General features: G+C 32.7%; 1 protein-coding gene across 7 annotated transcripts; it reads left to right on the plus strand.

Annotated features, from left to right (window-relative positions):
* The first annotated feature begins 427 nt into the window (after positions 1–427).
* On the plus strand, positions 428–22,125 carry LOC122631956 (E3 ubiquitin-protein ligase HUWE1). 7 transcript variants are annotated; one of them, XM_043818224.1, is made up of 54 exons: positions 428–769; positions 1,876–1,948; positions 2,311–2,529; positions 2,610–2,849; positions 3,031–3,093; positions 3,175–3,393; positions 3,667–3,938; positions 4,021–4,297; positions 4,490–5,131; positions 5,288–5,557; positions 5,681–6,190; positions 6,271–6,714; positions 6,791–6,907; positions 7,000–7,134; positions 8,046–8,332; positions 8,460–8,697; positions 8,777–8,899; positions 8,981–9,235; positions 9,354–9,671; positions 9,781–9,912; positions 10,008–10,256; positions 10,328–10,677; positions 10,765–11,005; positions 11,114–11,267; positions 11,356–12,577; positions 12,823–12,964; positions 13,042–13,147; positions 13,308–13,604; positions 13,733–13,877; positions 13,963–14,104; positions 14,226–14,352; positions 14,443–14,592; positions 14,673–14,813; positions 14,895–15,080; positions 15,178–15,352; positions 15,486–15,671; positions 15,755–15,983; positions 16,079–16,259; positions 16,335–16,707; positions 16,820–16,996; positions 17,070–17,688; positions 17,866–18,041; positions 18,126–18,307; positions 18,401–18,460; positions 18,550–18,642; positions 18,715–18,842; positions 18,971–19,208; positions 19,293–19,568; positions 19,700–19,888; positions 19,962–20,149; positions 20,240–20,373; positions 20,497–20,662; positions 20,790–20,980; positions 21,124–22,125. In XM_043818224.1, the coding sequence occupies exons 2-54, from the start codon at positions 1,904–1,906 to the stop codon at positions 21,224–21,226; spliced, it is 12,522 nt and encodes a 4,173-aa protein (XP_043674159.1). In that variant the 5' UTR covers positions 428–769; positions 1,876–1,903; the 3' UTR covers positions 21,227–22,125. The 7 variants fall into 7 exon arrangements, with proteins under 7 accessions (XP_043674159.1, XP_043674158.1, XP_043674164.1 ...); XM_043818223.1 differs by lacking the exon at positions 428–769 and adding an exon at positions 780–1,163; XM_043818229.1 differs by lacking the exon at positions 428–769 and adding an exon at positions 780–1,163 and having other exon boundaries at positions 18,571–18,642.
* Positions 22,126–22,459: the final 334 nt, after the last annotated feature.

Consider the following 22,459-nt stretch of genomic DNA (forward strand, 5'->3'; position numbering starts at 1 on the left):
TATACATGTATGTACCCACAAAAATATTACGTCTATGAGTAAAAAGATATCAGAACGTGGTCGTTGTTGAATTTTTCTTGATATACCTAACAATGCATCATCCGCGGAAATGGTTATTTGGTTGGCTAGTAATTAATAACAAAAAGTGATCATTCGAATCTAATGAAATTATATTTTGATAAAACATTAATAGAAAATTGAACAATAAGAATGATTGCATAATTTCGAAAGAAATGAAATTTATTTTGATTGATTATATGAAATCGAATACAAGAAATAATTTCACAATTACCGAGGTCTTGAAGCATATCTAGGGAATTTGAACTATATCGTATCATGACTACCTCTAAATAGAATGTTCCCGAAATTACGTATTCAGTGGCGACAGTGGATGAACAAACCGTTGTAGTTGACTAGAGCGCTCTTTGCTCGGCTTGGCGGCGATTAGTCTGTGCTTGAAGGCACTTTAGACTCTTGCGCGCGCGTGTGTACTGTTGTGATCGTTTAAGTATAAGATTCGTACGCCACGAGCCATTTCCCCTCCCCCCAGTGCGGTGTATTTAAGACGCAATAACACGTACAGTAATTTTTGAGAATACGGTGTCGTGTAGCAAAATCATCATTTCTTGTAGAGCGGATCAAGATATTCCGTTGTGCGAGAAAGACTCGCGAAGGACGGGAAACAAGAAACGGTTATCCTTCGTGGAATGCTTCAGTAAAATGGCGGTAATCGACAGTGCAATTGGTGCTCAACGATAGAGGAAAATCGGTGCGTTCGGATTATCGACGACGTTTTAAAGTTGTTTTATATTCGTACTATCACGATAGATATTCGATTAACTCACAAACGACGTTGAGTTTCAAATTAAAACCTTTTTCATCAAGGTTTTTCTTCCGTTATCATTTTTTTTTTCTCTTTTCTTCGTCGCCTTCAAATTGAAGAGTAATACATCGCGAAGAAGGATAATAAGGGAGGAGGATCAGGTTAGCACCGTAGGGTGCTGAGGAGGCCATTGCTTGCGCTCGAAATCTTCCTCCACAGTCGTTACAAGCGCGATGCACGTGTCACATCGTAATCTTTGCAAGAACGTTGAAAGCGTTAATACAAACGAGAGAGATACGGTACGAGTAGGAGTCGGTGTCATCGACGAGATTAAAGTTAGGTGAGAGACAACGTCCTCTGATTGTGTTCATTCGTGATGTATTTTTTCTCTTCGTAAGAAAGATAGAGATAGAGATGTAGAGAGAGGTAAAGTAAGAAAGAAAAGAAAGAGAAATAGAGAGAGAAAGAGAGCGCGAGCGAGCGAGCGAGCGAACGACGAACGAACGAGCGTGTGTTGAAGAAGGGGTAGAGAAGAGGAAAGAGAGAGTACGAAATTGCTTTCCTTGTTGTCATGCGAGCGAACGTCGTTACGGTTTAGAATCGAATTTTTTACTACTGACGTTTGTCAAACGTAAGCAAAACGATAGTATTTCGATGGTTCTATTGTTTATTAAATATTTTCACATGATAGATAGGTTAGGCCAATCTAACAGATGACTTTGCAAAATGACACCGTGGTTCGTGGTTTTACGAACAAGAATTTTCTGGATAATTCGAGCGAACAAAACGATATAAAGTATGCAAAAAAAGAAATAAACTAAATATTCGAGTGTTTGTCATGATACCGTTAAATGCCAATAAGCACAAAACACTTTTTATGGATATTGGTGAAAGTTCATAATTAGGGAATATATTATATGCTTTGTTAAATATGTAATTTTTTAATTGATAAATTAATTCTATACCAATTAGACGTGGAAAACAAAATCTAATTTGAGTTTCATTATTAAATTCTTAGAATAAACCTACAAAAAAATTATTTTTCATTTCAGATATTAGGTCTTGCAAAGAAATACTAAAATGAAGATCGACAGAAGCAGATTGAAAAAGTGCACTTCAGAAGTTGTAAGTAAACTATTTTATAGATTGAGTGATGTTTAATTTATTGCAAATTTATATAAAAATCTTTAGTTGCTTCAAAATATTTTATATGATATTTAAATCATGATATGATACAATGATAGCAATACAGATTTATTCTTGAAAATAATTATAATATTAGTAGATAATTTTTCTGGCTACTATTGTTTATTGTGATGTGTGTGTGTGTGTGTGTATATATATATATATATATATTGGAAGAAGAATCAATTATATAAATAGTTAGATGATGTAATACTTATTTATAATATAATTTTTTTAATGGTAATATGCAAAAAAGAATTGTTTGTATCAAACCAAATTCATATTAATTTATTAATCTATAGCCAGCTGAATGTCAAGCCCTCATAAGCAAATTACGTTCTTGCTCCCACGCGGAATTATTAGAGGAGCTAAAACAAATAGATGCTTGGACTTTTGGAAAGTGTGAATTATTTCATTGGATTGATGTCTTGGATCTTAGCGATAGTATTTTAGAAGAAGCTACAGCAAGAAGCTCAGATAATCCATGGGAATTGGCATGTGACTTGCCTCAAAATGCAGAGGTAAATTTAATATCCCAATAATATATATCATTTTTATGAGAATAAAAATAAACATAAATAAAATGAATAACTTTTTACAGGCAAAAGAATTACTTCTCTGGGTTCTTCATTTTACTACATTGTTAATTGAACATTCATTCTCACGGCATTTGTATAACAGTATGGAACATCTAATTACATTATTATCAAGTTGTGACATGCACGTGGTTCTTGGTGTATTAAATCTTTTGTATATGTTCAGTAAGCGTAGTAATTTTATTACTCGTTTAAATAGTGACAAACGTCAAGCTCTTCTTAGTAGACTAAACCATCTAGCAGAGGTTAGTGTAATCAAGTTTTAATATAGTAAATAGATTGTTTATGATAATAATAATAATAATAATAATAATAATAATAATAATAATATAATAATAATAATAATAGTAATGATGATGATGATGATGATGATGATAATGATGACGGTAATAATAATTTTGATACATGATTTTCTTTAATTTATAGAGTTGGGGTGGAAAAGAAAACGGTTTTGGATTAGCAACATGTTGCAAGGAACATCCAGATAAGGTATTACATGAATTTCGCGTGTTTTATAAAGATTATAAGATTACTTTCAGTATTTTGAAACATTTCTATTGTTTTATTCAGCCATTCCCGTCAAGCGCTACAACGTTACATTTTGAATTCTATGCAGAAAATCCCACTGTAACAGAGAGTGCAATTACATCAAATATTAGTATAAAAAAGATTGGTCAAACAAATTATGCAACATATATACATATAGAAGGTGTAGATAAACTTGGTAAAACACCAGCACAAATAATGAATGACTTATTAAAAATTTATAATGTACCTCAGGATCGTCAGGTATATTCTTTATGATTAGTACTTACAGGATATGTAGATATTCTAGTCTATGATCATTCTAGTCTATGACTTTCAAATTGTAAATTATAAATAATTTATTCTATGATAAAATACATATGATTATTTAATATCATTTTGATATTTTTAGTTATAAATTTTCTTTTATTTCATTTTTATATTTGAAATATTTATTGATATATTTGTTTTTTGCATAGTTATGGTAACATAATTTTTATTACATGAAAAGATTAATAATCTTTTCCATGTTTTTAGATGGCTTTATTGACACATGTTAGACTGGCTCACAGTTTCTCAGATTATCGTAGGCGTTTGCAATGTGTTCAAGCTCGTCTTCAAGCATTATCTGTATTAGTCTATAGCAATGCATTGCAAGAAAATGCACATAGTCTCTTACATGCTGGACTTCTTGAAGAATTAGTGGAATTACTTGAGTTGCCACACTCTCATCTTGTTGAAATTCGTGCTGCAGCATTACGCACCCTTACTAGTATTATACATTTGGATCGTAATCCACATTTTCCAAAGTATGTATATATTTTATTAATATTTTTATAAAAATATGAATTTATATTTTTATATATCATGTATATTTCATATTTTTGATAGAAAACCTGGCTCTAGATTAAATATGATCATCGATGTGACTGGTGCCAGTTCATATCATGGCTTTTTACCTGTTCTTATTCGTACTTGCATAACAACATTAACATCATCACAAGCAGATGGACAGCCGTTTCCACTGCCATTGGCAACGGCTTTATTCAGTTTTTTATTTCATCTTGCTAGTTATGAAGCAGGAGCAGAAGCTCTTGTTAGTTGTGGAATGATGGAAAGTCTTCTCAAAATAATAAATTGGCCAGGGAGTGAATTAGAACATATAACGGTATGTAGAGTGCAAGAGGACAAATATTTTAAACTTAAAATTAAAATATTATTTGTTTAAAGCACTTTCAGATGTTATAAGTTAAGTTCTATTTTAATTTTAAGCAATGAATACTAATTATAATTAAATATATATATAATATGCTTTATGAAATAGTATACAGTAATATATTTAAAAAATTTATATTTATAGTTTGGTACTAGAGCAGTGCGTGTGATAGATTTGATTGCAAATATCGATATGCAAGGATTTCAAGCTCATGGTGGTTTGGCTAGTTTTATTAATCGGCTTGATATGGAAGTTAATGTCTGCAGAAAAGAGCAACCTTTTGAAATAGAACCACAGCTTTATGAAGATACACCACAAACTGTACATGAAAGATCTTTAGATAGAGATGGAGAAGCTTCTTCACGCCGCTTAAATGAAACTTTCGAAGAACGCGAAGAATCTTTGAATCCAATGGAATTTTCAGAAGATGAAAATATGAGTACTAAAACAGATGATAAAAATGAACAGTTACCTGATTATTCTGCTGCAAAGACTGGAAAGACTTGTCTACTACAACGTGCTGCACTTTTAAAATCTATGTTAAATTTCCTTAAAAAAGCAATTCAAGATCCAGCTTTCTCTGATAGTATTCGACATGTTATGGAAGGAACGTTACCATCATCTTTAAGACATATTATAAGCAATTCCGAATATTATGGTCCTTCCCTGTTTTTACTTGCTACCGATGTTGTAACAGTATACGTTTTTCAAGAACCATCGTTACTCTCATCGCTGCAGGATAATGGGTTAACAGATGTTGTATTGCATGCTCTTCTTATTAAAGAAGTAAGTACATCTTGTACTTATAGCTTTTATTGTGAATACGATCGATCTAATTGAACGAAAGATTTCATTACTAGCCTTAAATTCGCATTTATGTAATGAAATTATCTACTGAAATTTATAGATGTGTAAAATGTAAAATGATTTTTTTATATTCAGGTTCCTGCAACTAGAGAAGTTCTAGGATCATTACCCAATGTATTCAGTGCACTTTGTTTGAATCAACGTGGTCTTGAGTCATTTGTAAAACGTCGTCCCTTCGAACGATTGTTCAAAGTGCTTCTCTCACCAGTTTATTTATCGGCTATGCGAAGACGCAAAAGCGCCGACCCACTTGGTGATACAGCTTCTAATCTTGGCAATGCTATGGATGAATTGATGAGACATCAACCAAGCTTAAAAGTTGATGCTATTTCTGCAATTATTAAGGTACATTATTATTATTATTATTATTATTATTATTATTATAGTAGAGATATATTGTGTAAGTGATGATACATTTATCTAATTCTAAACAATGATACATTAATATAAAATATTTGATATATATAGTTGCTTGAAGAACTTTGCGTACTTGGTTGCGATCCACGATACATATGTTGGCGTGGTGTTAGTAAATCGGATAATTCTCCATCAAATTCTGGATGTGGAAATCGTCAATCTTCGGGTCAGTCAGTTGGCGTTGGTGTTGGAGATTCAGCAGGTGGTAGTGGTGGAGGCGGAGGAAGTAGTAGCGACGAAGAGGAAGAAGATGAAGAAGAAGCTAGCACTAGCTCTCATCCCCAGCGCGAAGAACAACCCTCTCCATCTCCCGCACAACCTGGGCCACCACCTCAACCTAGAGAAAAAACGCCAATTGCCTTGGTTGATTATATTCAGAACGTTATGAAGTTCGTCGATGCCATATTGAGTAACAATTCGACGGATGATCATTGTAGAGAATTTGTTGCGCAAAAAGGGCTTGTGCCGCTCCTTTCCATTTTAGGATTACCAAATTTACCAGTAGATTATCCTGTTGCTCAAGCAGCTCAGGCTGTAGCTTCAGTGTGCAAAAGTATTTTGGTACGTTGATATTTAATGCAATAAATTAAAAATTAGCAAGAATTAAGATCTATTATTATAGTTGTCATTTTTATTTATAGAATTTAGCGCATGAACCTTTGGTTCTTAAAACGGGATTGTCACAATTAAATGAGGTTCTGAATTTGCTAAAGCCTCTTTGCAGTAACATGCAATCGCCTGCAGGTTCTGTTTTATTACACGAATTGGCTTCAGCACCAAATCTTGAGACAGCTTTCACAAGTGATACAGCAACGCCATTATTACACGCTATGAATGCAGCTCATGGATATATTGTAATGTTTGTCCATGTTTGTCGAACGAGTCAAAGCGAGATTCGAAACTTATCTATGAATCATTGGGGATCTGACTTAGGTTTAACAGTTTTAAAAGGATTGTCTAAGTTATACATGTCTCTGGTTTGGGAAAGTACTTTATTACTTGCGCTATGTAGCGAAGATATCATTCCAGCCGGTTGCGACTTTGGAAAAGAAGATATGGACAAATTAATACCGCCCGAATTAAGAGTAAGTTACAGTGTACTTTGTATTATTTTACTTTCATATATTAACAAATTTTAGACACTAATATAAGTTTTCATAGACGGATTGTGAAAGTTCTACATGGTCTGGTGCTGCTTCTTCTACCGACATAGGTAGTAATGGAATGACAACTGCTATGGAAGCACTCAGCACTGATCCTCCACCTATACCCATGGAGGTAATTATAAATTAATGAATGTAGAACATAGAAAAAAAAGAAAAGCACAGAAAAAGTGAATTATAATATTAAAATATTCACGAAATGTTTAGGTCGATGATAAGCCAAGCACAAGTGCTGGAAGGACATCACCTAATTCTCATCAACTTAAATATATTAAGCCTTTATTAGGTGCATCATCAAGATTAGGTAGAGCACTTGCAGAGTTATTTGGTCTACTTGTTAAGGTATAGTTACATTCATCTTTTATAAATATTATGTTCATAGTATATTTAATAATATTACATTATACAAATTTTATTTAAAATTAAAAAAACAATTAAAAACCATATTTTAGCATACATATAATCACTGGCGGATTTTGTCTTCAAAATAAATTATAATATATATTTTCTCGCTTTAATGCAAATGATGAAGTGAGAAATACATTGCCTAAATTCGATTATAATCGCAAATATAAAAATAAAAATTATATAACAGTCGTCAGATATTAAATTAAATTTATTATACAATATAAATTTAGATTGTTCAAAGCAACCGCTTCTACCGTCTAGTGTGTAAATCCGCCATTGTATATAATGTATATTATAATTTTTCTTTATTATATTTAATATATGTAGAATAATACTGTCCAATACACATTTTGATGCCTAAAAAGTAAAACTTATCCTTAAATATATTTGAGGCACTAATTGCAAAAATGGCAACATTTTTATTCTGTCAATTATAATTTTGAAGATAGGCATAATTATCTTAGATGCTAATTCAACAAGTTGTCCATAAAAATTTAGAATTTTTAATTGTTTAACCTGTACAAATAAATAGATCATATTAAATTCTAGACTTGAATTTACACTAACCATGTTTCATTCTCGCCGTAAAAAATCATAATTAAAAATGTATACTTTATTATTAAATTATGATTCTTACATACAAGTGTTTGCGCCATGTCTCGAAAACTAGAGCTGATACAATGAAATCGATGCCATTTTCGAAGTCAGTGCATCAATTATATAAATATAATAGGTTTAACTTTCAAAACATCAGATAAAAACTTTTTTGTTGGGCCGTATAATTTAATGCGTAAATATATATTATAATTATATAAATATATACTATAATAAAATTCTTTTTAAAGCTTTGCATGGGTTCACCTATAAGGCAAAGAAGAGGACAGCAAATGCCTTTAACTCCTGCTCTTCCTTCCCAAGCAGCAAGAAGCGTAGCGACTGCTTTGAATTGTTTATTAACGCGTGGTCTATCTTGGGAAATATTACCTCCATCGCCGATTCCTAAGTTCCAATTGACTTTCTTAATATGTTCTGTGGGATTTACATCTCCAATGCTCTTTGATGAAAAGAGGCATCCATATCATTTGATGCTTCAAAAGTTTGTTCATTTGGGTGGACAAAATGCGTTTTTCTTGTAAGTATTACCAAGATACAAATGGAATACATATTATGTTGGCACAATGTAGTTACATATATAAATATATATAAGACATTTAATGGTATAATTTTTATTTTATATTTATTTTATTTTATATTTCCAGAACTTTCCAGTGGGCATTGTCAGGAGGAGGACAATTTCCATTATCCGAAGGGTTAGAACATCCAAATTTACCTGATGGCACTGGAGAGTTTTTAGATGCTTGGCTTATGCTTCTTGAGAAAATGGTGAATCCTAAAGCAATTTTAGATTCTCCGCATGTAGTATCTTCTAAATGCACAGGAATGTATGATAGGTATGAAGTATTTGACCCAATAAAGTACCTCACGGATATCCACAAGGTAATACTATGGAAGTTATTATCTACAAATGTATATGTATTTCTTATGCTTTTATCGTGTAACGTTTGATTTATTACAGAAAGCTTTTAAAGCGGTGATGCTTATGTGGGGTAAAAAGCCATTAAAAAATTATGGAGCTCGTATGACAGAATCTATATTATCGATCTTGCGACATATATTACGCGGTGAAAAAATAATTAAGGTACATAACGTATAATATTTAAGATCTTTTCGATGATTATTGTATATAAATTATTAAATAAATTATTAATGAAATCCGCAGGAACGCTCTGAAAGAGAGAAAAATAACGAAGGTGTTTCGGCTAGCGGTAGTGGCAGTACTAGTTCCGTTGGTAGAAGCGGAGCAATATCAGATAGACGAGATGAACCAGAAGCAGATGTAAATTTGGAACATTTGAGGCAATTGATGGACATGGGTTTCAGTAGAGCCCATTGCATTGAAGCTCTCTTACATACGATGACCGTTGAGCAAGCAACCGAATATCTTCTGGCAAATCCTGCTACGTTACGAAGACCAGTAAGATTTAACGTAACTTATTCGTTATATATTAATTCTGCGTACAGAATTAGAAACAAAAAGTTATTCGTTTGTCACAAATCTTAAAAGAGCGATTGTTGTATGCGTTTGTACTTAGGATGCTCCATCAGGTGATCCAAATCGTGTTGTTACTATGGAACTAGAATTAACCGAAGATGAAGACATTACGCAGGTTCTTGCTATGGCATTTGCCGATACCGACGCATTAAAAGCACCAGGACCGGAAGAACCAGATAGAGAGACAACATTAACAGAGAGCATAGATGAATTTACTCGTAATGCGTTAGCACAATGTCTTAACCTTCTGGATCTTATGCCCGACACGGTATATAGAATTTGCGATTTATTAGTAACTATTACAAAACGAAATGGGGATGAGTGGCGAGATAATATGTTACGGCAATTAATACGAGAGGTAATGTGTATATTTATATTATAATTCGTAGATTAATGATAAAGAATACTTATTTCTTTATATTTCTTTGTGGATTAAACTTCTAAATGATATTATAATAATTCAACAGATCGGTGACTTAGTCGATTATTTGATCGATATTACTAAAAGTCAAGATGAAAATGCTGGAACGCGATTAGTAGAATGCGAGGAAGCAAATAAAGTATCAAGACGTATCTATCTTTATACTTTATTCTTTGAGGTTGGTGTACAAAAGTATCGATTTACTTAACTTTATTCTATTTACCTTTGTCTGCATTCTTTATTTGCTTTTTTTCTATATTTAAATTATTGTAGGGTACCTTTCAAGAAATGCGGGTACCTTGTGCCCGAATTGTCGAGGAGTGTGTTATGTTAGACAAACTTGTGAAATTACTTGTTATGAGCGAAGGACCGCTTACTGCTAATAAGAATAAGATCGTAAAAGAAAGTAAGGATGGAACAGTCTGTGTGAAGACTCCTAAATGGCTTGCACCTTTATTATTACTTATAGACCGTTTGGAGAAGGTTGGAACTCTCACAAAAAGAAAACAACTAATGCATAAAGTAAGTAAACGATACAATACAATGGGAAGTAATTAATACAAGGAAATATCTCTAATTGGATGATTCACCAGGTCACAAATTGTATGTGGAAATGGTTCGACTTAAGTACTGGAAAATGGACTCTTTATTCACCAATGAATAATAGAATTATTAATGAGGCATACTGGGCTGGTGAGCCCAATGTGCGTATAACATGTAGCAGACGTCGTTATTTAATAACATTTTCATGTATGACTCAAGTAAACGAGGAAAGTGACAATAGGAGACCAATTACGATGGGTTTTAACTTCAATAGTGGTACAAACGAAGATGGTGGTTCTGGTTCTGATTCTAATATGGATACCGATGATAGTCCAGTCGAGGAAAAACGAAACGCTGTTGTACAAGGTTTAGATCCTAGTATAGCACCAAGTATCGTACGGTAAATTCGATCTTCTTGTTTTAATTAATAAGTTTATTAACAAAATAGGGATATTGCAAAATATTCATTTATTATTTATGTTTTTAGCGCCTGTGTAAAATTATTAGCTATCCCGGTTGATCGCGATACACTCCATGCCTTGATGAAAGTATGTTTGCGCTTAACGAGGGATTATAAAAATGCAGAAGTATTTGCACGTGAGGGTGGTGTAAAATTGCTTCTTGAAATGACTCAGTCCAGTACCTTTATCGGATGTATTAATCTAAGTACACTCCTTATAAGACATACGTTAGAAGAGCCACGTATTCTACGTCTTGCTATGGAGAAGGTATTACTTTAATAATTTCCGCGACGATCATAAGCGAAGTGGTATTGGATATTATAAAACACATTAAAGAATTCGAGATTAATTCTGATTTTTTTTATTTCTAATTAGGTGATACGCACGCGCACGCAAAGTAATATTCCTCCTGCATACAAAGAGATTTTGTTTATGACTCGACAAATCAGCAGTGCAGTATGTCGCAATCCTGAAGTTTACAGAGAAGTTTGTGAAAATATTCTTAGAGTTGATATTAACGTATTAAAAAGTGAGTATCTGACTTATAATTGGAAAGATGCAATATGAGAAGCAATTATACTTAAAATGTGTATATTTATACATACATATTATTGTAGGGGATGACATTGATAGCAGATTAGTCGTCAAAGCCTTGCCTCCTACTCATTCTCCAGCCTTACCAATGGTAGAAGAAGTTTCTATCGGCGTTGTTCGTGATTTATTGAATGCATTAATCAAACCGGTGCCTATACTACCTGATGATGGATCTATAACACCGACGGGAAGTCCAGAAAAAAAGACAACACATTCAACCTCTGCAACTGGCAATGCATCTTCGTCATCTTCAAGACGCGATGTACTTAGAAATAATGCAATGTCTACGAATGATCCTCTAGATGATGATGATCAAGTATCTCAAATTATTCCTCTTAAAATATATACGGATGTGAGCAGTAATGGTAAAGCAGAATCGGAAGAAGCGAAAAAGCCATTATTGGCAAAGTCTGCAATATTAAAGACATTAGCCGATGCAGTTCGATCCTATGGTGCAATTGTTAGTCTTATTACTGAACACACATATAGAGCAGGCCAGAGTGAATTAGTGACGGAAGATACCACAGCTCTTGCATTTCTGCTCGATAAACTTTTGCCGATGTTACCAGAAAACTCCAGTGATCGTCAATGTAATAATATGGCACGTACGCTAATAGCTGCTATAGCATCTTGTAACCATTCACCGGATGTGCAGACGACATTAGTAACTGAAGTTAAAGCGGCATTGACACGAACATTAGCACTTCCAGAGAGTGCGGAAAAACATGCACAATTGCAGTTATTAATTGGTTTGATTTCCACTATGATCGATAGTTGTCCACTTACATCACACGCACAACTAAGAGCATCTTTGAAAATTCATCAATATAATAATGTTAATTATATTGTCAGAATTATGCTTAAAAAGGGTATTATAACTGACTTAGCTAAAATTCCACATAGTCTTGATCTTTCGAGTCCACATATGGCTGGAACTATAAATGCTGCTTTGAAACCTCTTGAAACATTATCTCGAATTATTAATCAACCAATGCCTGGAGGTATTAATAAATTCACGAAGCCGAAAAATAGAACCGTTCATGAAGAACCGATAGGAGAGCAAACTGGCACTACGACTTCGGAAACCACTCATGCTGTCGGCGAGGAAACTATCGAGGATGCAGAAAACACCGAGCATGACATTTCAGTGACGGCAGAAAGTTTAGAACCAACATCTGAGAGTCACGTACATGAAGTAGGAGATGAAGCTGCCTTAGAAGACATCATGGATCAACTTCTTGAAAGGTAATAATACATAAATAATTAATTTTTAAATCAAACTACAAAAAATATTTTTGATTTTATTAAATTTCATTAAAATATATGAATTCTTGATAATGTTGATATCGTTTAATATTTTTTGTACTTTATTTTTAATTTCATATAAAAATGTAATTTTTGAATCATTAATTTTTAAATGATTTATTGTATGAATAACTAAGAACTCACTATATGAGCGCAACAGTTGTGCAATGCTTATAATCAAGCAGTGTGCTATTTTCCAGAGATGGTTCTACCGTGGCAGAAGAACAATCGTCTCGGTCACATCGGCCAATGGATATTGACGATGAAAGTTTAGCGATGCGTGATCCAGAAGGAGACTTCGATCCAACACGTGACACCACCGTAAGAGTAACATCGCTTTTCTTTTTTCTCTTCTATTATTCTGTTCTTGTGTTCTTTTTAATAATCTTATTTTATTTTTATAGGAAGATCTAATGAGCTCTGATTCGGATTCTGACAGTAATCAATCAGATGATAATGAAGACGAAGTTCAAGATGACGAAGACGAAGAGGAAGAGGAGGAAGACGAAGGTAAGAGTAGAAACATCTCATTAATTATTATTCCATATTATTTGTAGTTTCAGAATATGACCAATAATTTGTATAAAAGTTTTCAGTGTAGTTTAATATTTTTATCTATATTAAACATGTAGATTACAATAGAAATATAGATAACGATTTATTTATCCAGGTGAGGAGAATGAAGAAGAAGAAGAGGAGGAAGAAGAAGGTTCGTCAAACTATGAGGAAGATGGAATAGAATTTTATGAGGATGTTGGAGAAGCTAGTGGTGTCTTTCGTATGTTTCCATCTGCAGAACGTGATGGTGGCAATGTTGTTATGATACAGCATAATATCGATAATCAAGACAATGTAAATACAGTCTCATCTACACCTATTTCAACTCGACCTGGTCTATCGTGGAACACAAGCTTCCCCCTACCACTTGGTTTATTTGAAGAACCACCTTCTTTTTCTGAAGGAAATGGTAAATACAAAAGATTTCAAATATAAATTGTATCGAATTTTTAATCTGCAAATTTTTGCATTTGTTAGAAGGTATGTTATATTTACGTATATACTTGTCTCATAAGAAGATATTTACTTTAATTCTAGGTATTAGTTCACATCCTATATTAATAGCTCAAGGTAGTTTTGATAGTGGAAATCCAAGAGCTCAACGAGTGCTTCGCCATCGACGATATCAATATTTACAACTATCTAATTCTCGCAATCCAAATCCACCTGTAATATTACAAAGGTACGTACTTTAGTAACCTTCAGTATTGTTTAATAATTTGTTCCTTTTTTCTTTTGACTTGATTTTTTTTCTTTTTTATTTTCAGACTTTTAGGTCCGACTGCACAGAGTCTTCCTTTATCAGCTAGTCAAGTTTTAGCTTCTAGCTTTAGGGACACACGTGTTGTTGTAATGGATAATGGCCTTGGAATATTTACAAATCAAGAAGAAGAACAAATTGATTTTGTAGTAAGTAAATAAAATTTATTATAGTATCTTATTAAACGTACTTGAGAAATAATTTTATTATTAGTATAGTATAATATAATTAATAAGTGTAATTTTATTATTAATGGCAATAAATTTATAGGATCAATCTGGTTACTTGTTTGGACCAAGTTTGGCTGCAACCTTAAATAACATTCCAACTGCATTACATTGGTGGATCGAAGAAAGCAAACTATTAGATGGAGATTCACAGCCCGATTGTTGTGTTGGTGAGAATTGTTAAAATATGGAAATATATCAATCATGTTTTTATATAAATTTGTAATATATCTGTAACATTTCATTTTCCATGAAAAAAGGTGTTGTACACAAAATGATTCCTAGTCTTGAGAAACACAGAAACGCTGAATTAGCTGAAAGAAAAGAAAAACGTAAGAAGCAGCATGGTTCAGAAAGGGAAACTGAGAGAGATGGAAAAGAAGAAAAGGACAGTACAAAAAATGTTGAGTGTAAGTGCAAATGGAATGAATTAATATAAAAAAAATTCTTTATGCAAGATATAATGTTAATAAGTATGTTTAATCTTTAGCGGGCCCATCAACAACAATTTCAATAGAAGAAGAAAGAAACTTGGCATTATCTCAAAGAGATGACACGATAGTTATTACAGCTCCGGAACCTCACGCTGAACCTATAAGGCAGGAATGTATACCTGATGAAGATATCATTGGTAATTGTATATAGAACAATATTATGTGTACTTTATATTAAGTATTTTTATCATTTCATGTTGGTTATTATGTTTACTTAGATGTAACTGGAGAAATGGAAGTGACAGTCCAGGATGATGAAGAACGACCACGTCCTCCTCCACCGCCAGAAGAACAATCTACAAATACTAGGCAACCCCGGATTGATTGGACTCCTAGATTAGAGCTCGCTGAAAGTATCGTTGATTCCGTACTTGCTCCCTGTGCTTCTGAAGTTTCGAGACTAAGTAAATATATAATGTTCATTGTTAGTTTGTAATATACAATGGTTATAATTAGAAATTTTGCTTGAGAATATCATTTATATATTATTTTATGAAATAGGACAATCGGAACATACTACCGAAACGTCAAATGAAATGCCGGATTGTACATCTACACCAATTCTAGTAGATTTTAGTCAAGAGGTCAATGAAGATCTTTCAAGAGAGAGTAGTGATTCGGCTGATTGGATCAGACGTCTATTAACTGATGATAGTCAATCTGGTGTAGAACGAAAGTAAGTAAAGTTATTAACAATTGATAGCGGTTAAAGAACACAATTAAATTATTCTAATTTTATTATATTTTTCATATATATAATAATAATGCGTACTATTTCGATACATGATGAATGTTATTAATTTATTCAGTGCAAATATTGTCGGCCAAGATCCAACGTCTTCTACATCTGAAAATGCACATCCAGAAACATCGAGTCAACAACAGCAATCACAACAGCCATCTCAAGAACAACAGTTACCAGATGGTGTAGACCCATCCTTTTTAGCTGCCTTACCAGAGGACATGCGTGATGAAGTCATAGCGGAACAACTGAGGTATGTTAAAATCAATGATTTGTAAATTATACGAATATCACGGGCAAAAATAGCAGTATCACATATAATTTATTATTATACAGACTTCAGCGCATAAGGCAACGCGCTCAAGCTACAGCAGCCGAAGAACTTACGGGACCGGTTGAAGTAAATCCAGAATTTTTGGCCGCATTACCACCAGCCATTCAAGAAGAAGTTCTTGCCCAGCAAAGATTGGAACAACAAAGACATGCAGCTGCTTCTGCAAATCCGGAAGATCCGGTCGATGCTGCGGCATTCTTTCAAAATTTACAACCTTCCTTACGACAAGCTGTTAGTAAATTTTTTAACATCCAACATTAATTCTTTTCTTAAATTTTGAATCCATGGCTACATCGATTGTTTTCTATTTCTTTATCCTTTCATAGATTCTTACGGATATGGAAGAATCGCAAATATCTGTTCTACCTCCAGATTTAGCTCAAGAAGCTCAAAATTTGCGTAGAGAATGGGAAGCTCGTAATCGGCATATGATGCAGGAGAGATTCCTTAGTCATGTTAGTCAAGGCAATACAGCATTATCGAGCATATTGAGAAGTTCGGGTGGAGGTAATTATTATGCGCTTGTTAAAGAAATTATGCGCGTGTTAAAGAAATTAAATTAATGGAATATAACTTTAATAGGCAGAGGGGGTGGTACACGATATGCTATCCATGCAGTTCCACAGAGAGCTCAGTGGGGATCTTGGAATCCTCGTGGAGATACTGCTATAGCACATCAAGGAGCAGGTTTACGTTTGAGAGGAAGACAATTACTTGATCACGAATCGATGGCATGTTTATTGGTCTTACTATTTGTCGATGAACCTAAAATTAATACTCTAAGACTTCACAGAGTGATCAGAAATCTCTGTTATCATGGCAGCACAAGAGAATGGGTAGTTAAAGCCTTACTTAGTATCATGGAGAGAAGTAATGATGAAACTAGGGATATAATTACAGATTTCAGTGGAAAATTTAAAAGAAAAAGTTTGCTTCCTACCGCTTCAGATTATTGGTAAAGAAATTAAGTTGTTCTTTTTTTTTTAGAATTCTTTTTAGTTTATATATATAGTATACACACATTCTATAAAAATAAATAAATAAATTGAGAATGCTATTACTTTTAGGTATCCTAAAATTTTTGAACAGAGAAATAATACACAATCGTGGCTAAATATTAGTATGGATGCAGCTTTAGGATGTAGAGCAAATGTATTTCATATTATCAGACATGGTGGTAAAAAGTCAGAAAGACAGGGTAGCATAATAGCTATTCATCCACAAGCTGCACCAACAGTTTGTAGGTTGGTATATAAAAATTTTCTTTATTTGTATCTTGATAAAGTTATCCTTTCTAATGTTATCTTAATTCTATAGGCACACTTTAGAACTCCTAATCTCTTTAGCAAAAAGTTTTCCGGGATATTTTGTGCCAATAAAATCTAAAGAATCAGAAGATAAAGATAACAGTAAGGAAAAAGATATAGGCAATAACAAAGATGAAACTATCTCGAAATCAAAGTCTGCATCAAAACCAGGCAAGAGCGATATTCCAGATTTTTGGGATATGCTACTAAAACTTGACTCTTGTGCTTCAAAGAAAGGAAAATCTGTTGCAAGAACTCATTCAAATTCAAATTTGGGAGTGGATTCGGAGCATACAATGACAACTTTTGAAGCATCTCCATTTGGTCAATTAATTTCGATGCTAAATTGGTCTGTTATTAAACGAAGCAGTCAATTAACTGACAAACTATTGCGGTTGCTTTCTCTGATCTCAATTGGATTGACAGAAGTAAATCTATATCGTCGACAAGAAGGTAATAAAAATAAAAAAACAGAATTGAATAAAGAACAGAGTGTTGCTGCGCCAGAAGGACATTTGAGATTAGCCGTACAAGTATTGACTAGTAAAAGTTGTTCCGAAGAAGGCTTAGAAGACGCAACGGCATTGTTGCTTAATTTATCACACTGCCCAGATCCAACTAGACAATTGGTATAGTATTACTAAAGTATTATATATGATATATAATTCTGTGATTTTTTTTTAATGATTTTTTTTATGATTTATTTTTTGTGAATTCATTTAAAAATATGAAGTATTATATTTATTATTTATAAAAGATTAACTGTTTTTCTAATTTTCCTTTTTATTTTTCATTCTTTCGAATAGATACTGAATTTACTCTTAGAAGGAGCGATGGAATTGGCAAACATGGTTTGTGAACACATCAGTGATTTAATGACAGAACTTAAAGTTTTAAATCGCGAACTGAGCAGAAGGAATTCTATCGAAGAACAACCATCGACCAGTTCTGGGGGAGGTGGACGTGGAATTCTTTTGGATAGGTAAGAATTAATTCACAATTTGCACATTGTTAGTTTTTGTATTCTATACCTTTGAAGATTAAAATCTATAATATCTCTTTAAAGATTTACCAATGAAAGCGTGGTTGTAACGGCACCAAGTAAAGTCAAAGCCGGAAGCGATCTCCAATTACCATCAATGGCTGCTCTTGTCAGTAAGACCTCTAGTCAGGCATTCTTTTTAAGAATACTTAAAGTTATTGTACAGATAAGGGAAGCTGTGCGTTTAGCAAGTACAAAGAAAGCAGGTATATATTTAAAATATATTTATAACGTTATTACAATTTATAATTGAAATTTTATCTTGTTTGTAACAAAATATATCTTTCCTTTTTATTCAGCAAACCAAGCACCTGCTCCTACTACGGACACGGCAACATCGAGTCAAATCTCAGGAACAGGTGATATATTGTATTTACTGTTGTTAGATTATCTATACATAATTATTATTATTTAGTGTTATTAGATCATACTTTATGCCATGTTTCAGCCGATGATAATTCTTGTGCAGATGTTCCTATGGACACGGTGCAAAGTAATGCTGTTAATGCGGAAAATGCAAAGACAATTTGTCCACGTACTGGTAAGTTAGATAAAAATAGAATGTATATACACTTACTAACGAATGAAAATTATGTACTTGTTTTTATCATAGATGATGAAAAATCACCACTTCCACATTTAAGTGAAAGTTTAGTGTTGGATCATTTATGGGAAACACTTAGTGCTTGTTTACTAGAATTGGAATATACTCCAGACCATCATGCCGTCCTTGTTTTACAGGTAAGGCAATTATATTATTCAAGATAGTAAAATAAGGAGTTAACTTTCGCTAAGTCTAATTTTTAAAAATGTAATGGATCGTAATAATATTTCTAAAAAACTATGACTATTTCATATTTTATTTATAGCCTGCCGTGGAAGCATTTTTCTTAGTCCACTCATCGTCTACTACATCTCGTGAACGACATCGCAATACTAACACGGAAAATCGTGAGGTCGTGCCAGATTTAGCACCAGTTTCACCAATATATTCCGATAACGAAGGTACTTCTCAAACAGAAGCTGGTACCAATACTTCTTGGGATACAACTATTTCAGCGCAAAAAACTCTACCACCAGATCAATTAAAATTCTTGAAATTTGCTGGTATGGTTTTTATTTATATTTATATATTTATATAAAAACTTGTCTTGTATTTGCTTTTTTTTCTTACATATTATATTATTTTAGAAACGCATAGAACTGTACTGAATCAAATTCTACGACAAACGACCACCCATTTAGCCGATGGTCCATTTTCGGTGTTGGTTGATCATACAAGAGTATTAGACTTTGATGTAAAGCGTAGATATTTCAGAACAGAATTGGAACGAATGGACGAAGGTATTCGTAGAGAAGAACTGGCAGTTCATGTGCGTAGAAGTCATGTTTTCGAGGATTCGTTTAGGGAACTTCATAGAAGAAATGCGGATGAATGGAAGAATCGCTTTTACATTGTATTTGAAGGTAAATACGGAGTAAATTATTTTTTATTTTTAGTAATCTTGTTGATATCGATATATTGTCTAGGCATAGATAAGTTATCTGTCAAGAAATCGAGTAATTATAAAAATAATGTTTTTATTGATTTGTTGAAGGAGAGGAAGGGCAAGATGCAGGAGGTTTACTGAGAGAATGGTATGTCATTATTTCGAGAGAAATCTTTAATCCCATGTATGCTCTCTTTACTGTTAGTCCTGGAGATCGGGTTACATATATGATCAATTCATCTTCTCATTGTAATCCCAATCATTTATGTTATTATAAATTTGTTGGACGGGTTATTGGTAAGTATTAATGTTTATTATTATCTATTTTATTTATGATTACAGGAAAGTAATAAAATGTTTCTTTTAACAGCTAAAGCTATTTACGATAATAAATTATTGGAATGTTACTTTACACGTAGTTTTTATAAACATATACTTGGAATCCTTGTAAAACATACCGATATGGAAAGTGAAGATTACAGTTTTTACAAGGGGCTCGTTTATCTCACGGAGCACACTATTTCTGATCTTGGTTATGAATTGACATTCTCAACGGAGGTAAGTAAACTGATATTCAAAATTTATTTTTATAGACTTATAAATGAATATTTAATCTTCGAATGTATAAAAATCACAAAATTTTGTTAGGTAAATGAATTTGGTGTTAATGATGTTCGAGATTTAATACCAAATGGCCGTAACATAATTGTTACAGAGGAAACAAAACTTGAATATATTAGGCTAGTATGTCAAATGAAAATGACTGGAGCAATTCGTAAACAGTGAGTACAAGTATAGAAATCTTCGTTAATGGATTTAATAATTATATATTGTTATTTGTAACGATATTGTAAAAAATTATCTTTGTTATTTGTACATTATTTTGTACATTATATTTTTTGTAGATTAAATGCGTTCCTGGAAGGCTTTTATGATATTATACCGAAGAGACTGATTTCCATATTTAATGAACAGGAACTGGAATTATTAATCAGTGGATTGCCTAATGTAGATATTGAAGATTTGAAAGCAAACACTGAATACCATAAATACAGTGCGACGTCACTGCAGGTATACTATCTTTAATAATATAAAATCATTCATATAATAATTGATTTGTTGCAGTCTCTTATATTTAGAATCAATGAATGTGTTTTAACTTTAGATCATTTAAAATAAAAATAAAATTGTTTAACAGATCCAATGGTTTTGGCGTGCATTACGAGGATTCGATCAAGCCGATAGAGCAAAATTTTTACAGTTTGTTACTGGAACTTCTAAAGTACCTCTGCAAGGTTTTGCTGCATTAGAAGGAATGAATGGTGTACAAAAGTTCCAAATTCATCGAGAGGACAGATCAACAGATAGATTACCATCCGCTCATACATGGTTAGTACTCGATTACATGATTATGTAATCGCCAAAAGAAATTTTAGGATTTATCCTATACCACAATACCGTATATTTTTGTACATGATAGCATGCTGCATGCGTATTCTTCAATTATTTATTTATAAATTCTTCAATTATAGTTTCAATCAATTGGATTTGCCAGTATATGAAACATACGACAAATTACGCACGAATTTACTCAAGGCAATTCACGAATGCAGTGAAGGATTTGGATTTGCATAAAGTGTAATTTGAATACTGTTTTTACATATTATAAAACTTCATCGTAAATGTGTTGCCCTGCCTATCTACGATATATTATAGAACACGGCCCTTATAATTACTGGCTTATTATTAAATCGGAGATATCCTAAGCAATCATGCTTAATCTTCGTTCAAGATCTACTGATGAGACCTATACATCAACGTATATATAAGATACACACGTATGTATATACGTATAATTATCACGATGTAATTATTGAGAATAATTTTCAATTATATCCGCTACTAAAGTTTATTTCGTTGAGAAAGATCTTGAGGAAGATGCTGAGCTTTACAATAATTTCCAACAAAACGTAATATAGGAAATTTAACTAAGTTATATGGGTAAGATAAATGTAAGGTTCATATTTAAGTAGTAGGAAGTTTAATTTCTCATAAGGAATACATAGGGTGTAAAATGTAATATATTGCACTTCAACTGATTGGCGATACGTTGTAACCGGTTCGATAGTTTATATGGAAATAATACCATGGATACTGCTGGGGAGAAAATGTAGCGTTTAAAAGCGAAACGTTGTAAGAGAGCAAGAGAGAGAGAGAGAGAGAAATATGCAAGTAAATAAGATGTGTGCGAATGAGTGTGTGAATTTGCAAATAAGGGAGCAAATGTTCCAAGTAGAACGGGAAATATTGATGGAAATGATGAGCCTAACTACAAGATTTCATAATAAAAACGCTGTTCTGCCCCATGTAATGTATGGTTGTACACTATTAGTATTAATAATTATAACTAACTTTTAAATAATAGTAATGATCGCTAATTAATATCATTTTAATATTAATCATTCGAAATGTGATGTTAAAATCGTGTAATTTTTTCTTGAAATCTAACGAAATAAAGTTTACAGTTGAACAGACATTACTTTGTAAACACATCGAACGGGACAATATCAATTATGCGCGCAAAAATACATACAGTTATATTATTGGACTCCTTTATTAGATATTGTTAGAGAGAATTACTACCTAGAAATCATAGAATAAACAGAAAATTGTATTTCTTCTAAAAAGGATTGTATTTTTTACTGCGTAGGACAACTTTTCTAATTGCATTCCTTATTCCGTGTTGACACAAAACACATTTGTTGTTCTTTTACGCATTTCATTTCAATAGCGCCTGGTAATCGATTCAGATATGGTTTTTTAATATATATATATGTATGTATTTTAATTATAAATATTATGCTTCCA

This window comes from Vespula pensylvanica, chromosome 9 (assembly GCF_014466175.1).
Source record: "Vespula pensylvanica isolate Volc-1 chromosome 9, ASM1446617v1, whole genome shotgun sequence".
NCBI lineage: Eukaryota > Metazoa > Arthropoda > Insecta > Hymenoptera > Vespidae > Vespula > Vespula pensylvanica.